At 48.6% G+C, this 7,061-nt stretch overlaps 1 protein-coding gene across 1 annotated transcript; it reads left to right on the forward strand.

Annotated features, from left to right (window-relative positions):
• Positions 1–439: 439 nt before the first annotated feature.
• Positions 440–4,733, forward strand: FZD7 (frizzled class receptor 7). The gene has a single exon (XM_074967943.1). The coding sequence runs from the start codon at positions 1,181–1,183 to the stop codon at positions 2,861–2,863; it is 1,683 nt and encodes a 560-aa protein (XP_074824044.1). The 5' UTR covers positions 440–1,180; the 3' UTR covers positions 2,864–4,733.
• The last annotated feature ends 2,328 nt before the right edge of the window (positions 4,734–7,061 follow it).

Raw genomic sequence — 7,061 nt, forward strand, 5'->3', positions numbered from 1 at the left:
TCTTTTACATTTTCAAAGCCTGTGCAAATATTACTTAATTTTAGTTTATTAAGGCCACCCTGAGCACAATCTCTGAATCCTTCTCCCACTCAACCTTTCAGCTCAGCAATCCCAGACAGAATTGGCTGAGGGCGCCTGGTATTCACAATAAATAAATAAATATGTTTCTGGGAGGGAAAAGGCAGATCTTTTCAGGCACAGTTCTCCCACACCCCATCCGCCTTCGCCACTACCCCATACCCCCTTAACAGGTGGGGGGAAAGTTTTTCTCAACTTTTCAACTGAGATCCCTCCCATCGCAGTCCAGACTCCTCCTCGCCCTCCCTCTTCCCCACACCCCTTTAATCTGTTCTAACCAATTCTGAGCAGAGCTCTGGAGCCAGCAGAAGCTGCAATTGGCAGGAGCTGAGGTTCTAAGCCCCGCCTGCTGTGCGGTTTGTGAATGGAGAAGGGGCGGGGCTCCGTGGAATCCTCAGACATATATGTATCTTTTTTGTGTTCTACAGGACAGGAGTCGCTCGCTAGAGGAGAGTTTCCTTTGGCTGCTGTATCCTTGCCTCGGACTCTGCCCGCGGCCGCGCGGCGCGTTTCGGCGGCCCTGCCAACTGACTAGGAGTCTAGAGGGGAAACCGTTGGAGCCGGAGGGAGGATCGCGCAGTAATTGGATTTTAAAAGTTATTTAAGCCCCCCAGTAAAATACACGGATCAGTCGGGCGAAGTAATAATCCGTTTAACTGTAACCTAAATCCCAGGCTTTAGGGCTGAGCAGCCAGGCGGGGAGCGGAGCCAGCGAGTTGCCGCCGCCACGGGACGTTCTGCGGAGCGGGCGAAAGACTTTGCCTAGGTTTGTGGGTGTTTTGTCTCTCTCCCCCCTCCCCCCCCGCATCTCAGGAAACTTCGCGTGTGGGGCGACCCTGCCTGGTCGGGGCTGGGCTGGGGGAACAGACTCGCTGGACCCAGGGAAGACGGCAGACGTGCGGCTGGGACTGAACGAGGATTCTCCAGCGCCTGCCAAGGACTCACAGAGCTGGTTTAGCAGCGATCCGTCCGCACCCTCCTCCTCCAGTCTCCGCGTGACCCTCCCCCGCTGGCTTCCCGGGGCCCCTGATGTACTGGCCGCAGACCGCCGCTCGGCTCTGAAGGGCTCCCCGCGCCTCTGCTCTCTCCAGCTGCCGCGGCGATGTGGTCGACAGCGGCTGCCTCTCTGGGCCTGGCCGCCCTCCTGGGCGCCCTGCTGGGGGTGCCGGCGGGCTCGGCGGCCCAACAGTACCACGGCGAGAAGGGCATCTCGGTGCCGGACCACGGCTTCTGCCAGCCCATCTCTATCCCGCTGTGCACCGACATCGCCTACAACCAGACCATCCTGCCCAACCTGCTGGGCCACACCAACCAGGAGGACGCCGGGCTGGAGGTGCACCAGTTCTACCCGCTGGTCAAGGTGCAGTGCTCGGCCGAGCTCAAGTTCTTCCTGTGCTCCATGTACGCGCCGGTGTGCACGGTGCTGGAGCAGGCCATCCCGCCCTGCCGCTCCCTGTGCGAGCGGGCCCGCCAGGGCTGCGAGGCGCTCATGAACAAGTTCGGCTTCCAGTGGCCCGAGCGCCTGCGCTGCGAGAACTTCCCCGTGCACGGCGCGGGCGAGATCTGCGTGGGCCAGAACACCTCGGAGACCCCCGGCCGAGGAGGGGCCGGCGGCCCCACCGCCTACCCCACCCCCTACCTGCCCGGCCTGCTCACCCCGCCGCCGCCCCACGCCGGCTTCGCCTTCTCCTGCCCCCGGCAGCTCCAGGTGCCCCCTTACCTGGGCTACCGCTTCCTGGGGGAGCGGGACTGCGGGGCGCCCTGCGAGCCCGGCCGCCCCCACGGGCTGATGTACTTCAAGGAGGAGGAGGTGCGGTTCGCCCGGCTGTGGGTGGGCGTCTGGTCGGTGCTGTGCTGCGCCTCCACCCTCTTCACCGTGCTGACCTACCTGGTGGACATGCGTCGCTTCAGCTACCCGGAGCGGCCCATCATCTTCCTCTCGGGGTGCTACTTCATGGTGGCCGTGGCCCACGTGGCCGGCTTCCTGCTGGAGGAGCGGGCGGTGTGCCTGGAGCGCTTCTCGGAGGAGGGCTACCGCACCGTGGCGCAGGGCACCAAGAAGGAGGGCTGCACCATCCTCTTCATGATCCTCTACTTCTTCGGCATGGCCAGCTCCATCTGGTGGGTGATCCTGTCCCTCACCTGGTTCCTGGCCGCCGGCATGAAGTGGGGCCACGAGGCCATCGAGGCCAACTCCCAGTACTTCCACCTGGCCGCCTGGGCCGTGCCGGCCGTCAAGACCATCACCATCCTGGCCATGGGGCAGGTGGACGGGGACGTGCTGAGCGGGGTCTGCTACGTGGGCCTCTCCAGCGTGGACTCGCTGCGGGGCTTCGTGCTGGCCCCACTCTTCGTCTACCTCTTCATCGGCACCTCCTTCCTGCTGGCCGGCTTCGTCTCCCTCTTCCGCATCCGCACCATCATGAAGCACGACGGCACCAAGACGGAGAAGCTGGAGAAGCTGATGGTGAGGATCGGGGTCTTCAGCGTGCTCTACACCGTGCCCGCCACCATCGTCATCGCCTGCTACTTCTACGAGCAGGCCTTCCGCCAGACCTGGGAGAGGACCTGGCTGCTGCAGACCTGCAAGAGCTACGCCGTGCCCTGCCCCGGCCACTTCGCCCCCATGAGCCCGGACTTCACCGTCTTCATGATCAAGTATCTCATGACCATGATCGTGGGCATCACCACCGGCTTCTGGATCTGGTCCGGCAAAACCCTCCAGTCCTGGCGGCGCTTCTACCACAGACTCAGCAGCGGCAGCAAAGGGGAGACCGCGGTATGATGAGACCTTGCTCCTCTTCCCTGATGCCGGCTGCTGGTGCGCCTGGAAGAGCCACACAGACACTAGAGTGACTCTTGAAGGACTGGGAGAGGGCTCCCTGGGGTCTCCCAACTCTGCCTTGCCGAAGACAAAATCCTCAGACAGTGACTTGGTGGCTTTCTTGCCAACCAAGTTGAAAAGCGCAGAGTAAGTACCCTTCTCAGATTGCTGGTGGGGAGCTCTTTCCCTGCAAGAAGTTCCCTTTTTAAAAAAATAATTCCTATAGTTTCTGGGGAAAAGGTTAAGCTGGATTCGCTGTGCTGTGACCGATGTAAAGTGTGGACCAATGAAACTTTGACTTAAGAAGTGGTCAAATCATAGTTTACTTTGGTGGGGGTCAGATTGCAGCCGACATTGGCTTAATTTCCTGAGTCCTGTTTTACTGTCTTCTCATTCAAACCCAGAGTAATCACGTGAGTATTTTAAAAGAAGCGACCAATTATAATCACATGCTGTTGAGCGTCCCATATTCTGTCATAGAGAGAGGGTTGCTTTTATATCTAATGATCACTTATCAAAGCGAATCCTAACTTGGGTGGGGGGAACCTTGCTACTTTGAAGGAGGGAGTTGCTATTTAATACTCTAAAAAGACAGGACTTGTTGCTTTTCAGCCAAACGTTCCCCCCCACTCCACCCCACCCCTGCCTTTGTTATAGGAGACAAAGAGGAAACAAAAGTGTTTTCTCTGGGGAAAGGCATAAGCATGAGACCGGTTTTTATGGGCAAACTCACAAAAAGAAGTCGTTAAAATTCAACCTTGGATGTGACCAACACAGGTCGATAAACATTTTTTATGAAAAAGGAGGCAGCAGGATGTTTTCATACACTGTCCAATATGGGTTTCTGTTCTAGCTAAAAGAAATGCCAGACTTTTTGTTAAACAAGCTTAATTCAGAACACCTGACAAAACACACTGCATTCAGATATGTAAGATAAGTATATAAAATTTTTCTCTTCCTTCCCATAAGCCTTATTTCTTTGCTGTTTATGTTTGGATTGCTCTAGGGTACCCTAAAAAAGCAAAGTGATTGGGGGGGGGGAAGAGAATAGTTTAGACCATGAAGTGCCAATTTGCCTTGTCCTCTAATTCCCTAAATAACAAACAATGGTGCAGTGTTGTTTTTTAAGATGGAACTGGTCACCTTGTTTTAGGTACTTTCTGAACAGAAGTACAAAGACTTAAGTTCCCAGTAATCGTATCTGAAACTCTGTCAGAGGAGGGAAACTGAATAACAAGAAATTAAACTTCACTTCACAGTCCTTCATATTCCTTTTGATATGTGACCAGTGACTTAGTCTCTCAAACTTTTCTATCATGTTACATTTATGTGTTAAATGTTTAGGTTGACTTTCATAATTTTATATCTGAAATACTACTTTTTAGCTTTATGATCTAAAGAGTTTGACTTTTATTTTTGCCTAAAGACTAATCAGGGAATTAAGGATTTTTAACAAGCTCTGCCCCCTAACTTTCCCCCCCTAAGTATGTAATTGCTGCTTATAATGAAGAGCAGATATCTGAAATGAAATTTTAAAAACCATTCAGGGTGAGGAGAACAGACTGTTTTTGTCTAGTGGGCATTACAGTAGCTTGGGCTGGGGGAGAAGGAAATATCGCATCAGTCAAATCCTCCAGTACATCTGATCCCAAACTCATAGGATTTGTTTTGCCTTTTATAATGTGCACATGAAAAACTGTAAGACAAGTGCAGTATGTATATTTTGTAAATGTCACATTTTGTAAGAAAATATATATGTATTTATACATTTTTACTTGATTTTTTTGTTTAGTTTTGGAAGGCCTGAATGAGGCCACACTTCATCACATGTACAGATCACTAAATAAATTGATTTTTCTTTTTTAAATATAAAGTTTCTTTCTCTAGATTAGTTTTATGTATTCTGTATATTGGAGGAGAGGGGAGAGAGGGAAAACAAGCTCCACCACTCCAATTAGGCTTGTTTTGGGGGGTGGGAGGGAGGTAAAGTAGATAAATACACAAGAGATCTGAAATTCAGGGCTCCAAAGTATTATTTCTGATGTACTGTGACTTCTAGCAATAGAAGAAAGATCCAGTTTTTTCAGGCTATTGGTTTAAATGTATTTGCCCTTCCTGAACTCCTTGTGGTGCTTATATCCCAGCCATGCCTAATGTTTATTCCTGGATCTCACCTTGACTGTAAAATGGGGATGATAATACTTTCCCACCCCTTACACACTGAGATCTATGGCTGAAAAGTGCCACACCCTTGCTAAGATGTAGCTTGACTAATGTTTTAAGATGTTTCTTGGTCAAGTAAGAATTGAAATTCTTCTAATGGTCACTGGGAGAAAAAAAGCCATTTTTAAATAGCTTTCCTAATGGAAGTGGAGGAGGGCCTTATTCTCCTCAAGCCCCTGCGACTGTGCCTGGTTTTTGTTTTTCCAAGTCTGTTGGGGTGAAGTTGCTTTAATTTTTTAATAGTCTAGGCAGCAGATTGAGGTGGGGTTTTTTGGGGGGGTGGGGATATTTTAGCATAGTAATCTGAAAGTTGACAAGACCAAACATCTCATACATAAACTATCACTTATTTTCACTAAATTGAACTCTGCAGATCCCTAACTGTATGAGCTCCACTGGCAAAGTGATATGACAGATTCCAAATCCACACAGATTTTACAATCACAGAACTTTGTTTAGCAACAGATCTGCTTAAGTATTAGTGACAAAGTAATATTTCGATTTATCTGTCTTCTGACTTACTCTGTTCAACTTCACTTTTCAGCTTCTAGGATGAGATTTTGGTAAGCCCAGTTCTTAAATTAGGTTTGTGGGTCTTTTTGTTGTTACAGGCTTGGGGAGGGTTTTTTGTGGGGGGCGGGGTGTTAATATATTGAGTTTATACATGGCCACAGCCATCTCATGATGTGGACTGATCTTGTACTCCCAGACTTTACTAGGAGGCTTGGCCAAAACTCCTGGCCCCACAGGGCCTTATTCACTGGCGCTTAGGAACAATGGATGCACCATTCTTTTAGGACACTTTCTGATCTGAACATTGTACTCTCAAACGTTTTAAAAAATTTTGCATTTAAGATGCATAAAATGTGGTGTCAGGTCACCTTCAGAGCAAGCCCATTTATGCTGCTCTACAAAAGACACCTTTATGATTTTAAAACACCACTAACTGTTCACCAAAACCATTCGTTTCTATCAGATTTTCTTTGCTTCCTACTACAAGTCAAGTTAGACCTCTTCAAACTGTTCCTAGGACATGATGATCATTGGTAACTGCTGAGAGTGCTTTTACTCTGTTCACTTAGGAAACCTGAACCTTTCTATAAACAACATTTTGTTCCCATAAATCCATCACTTTACCGTCTGTAGTGGCTGAAGCAGTAAGAACTTTGAAAGAATAGGAACTCATTAGCAATCTTATGAATGATGCCTAAGCCATACTCTGTTTTCATAGCTCTGGTGCAAAATCTGCAATTAATACGTAATGTGTCAAACAGCTAAACACTCAATTTAAACAGGCTGAATACCTAAACAGTCTCCCTATTCCTCTGCTCTTCACCCTAGGTGATGAGTAGGACTGGTCAACCTTTAAAAGTTGTTACTCAAATATGAAACTGCAGTTAGGTACAATAGTTTTTTTTGCCCAGGAACTAGAAGAAAGAACTTCAAAGAAAGGCTTTTTATTTATACCAGAGACAAGCACAGAGTAACAACTTTGTGAGCATCTTCCTGAAAAGAAAAACGTGGTGATTCTCTCCTGAAACCGTTAATACTAAAGCAGTTATTTGACTGGATATACCTTATTAAAAAATACTTCTGTATTTGAAACCACTTATACTAAACTCTAATCAGCTATTCTCCTAAATTTAATCTGAAACTTTAGGCCAAATTCAACATGTGTGTAAAAGGGAGCAATTTGCATTAACTTGTAAGCAGATATGACTCATACCAGGACAGAATTTGTTTTGTAGTAGAAACAACTATCACACTTGCAAGCAACGATGGTACCTGGATTGTTGGAGCAAAAATGTTACCACCGTACCTTGTAATCTCTTTGGGAAGAGGAGGTTACACTAGCATGTTACCACTGCCTGATATCACACTGGCCCTACCTTCTTTGATGGAATTAAAGCAATTTTAAAAGTTTGATATTTTGTGA

This window comes from Natator depressus, chromosome 11 (assembly GCF_965152275.1).
Source record: "Natator depressus isolate rNatDep1 chromosome 11, rNatDep2.hap1, whole genome shotgun sequence".
NCBI lineage: Eukaryota > Metazoa > Chordata > Testudines > Cheloniidae > Natator > Natator depressus.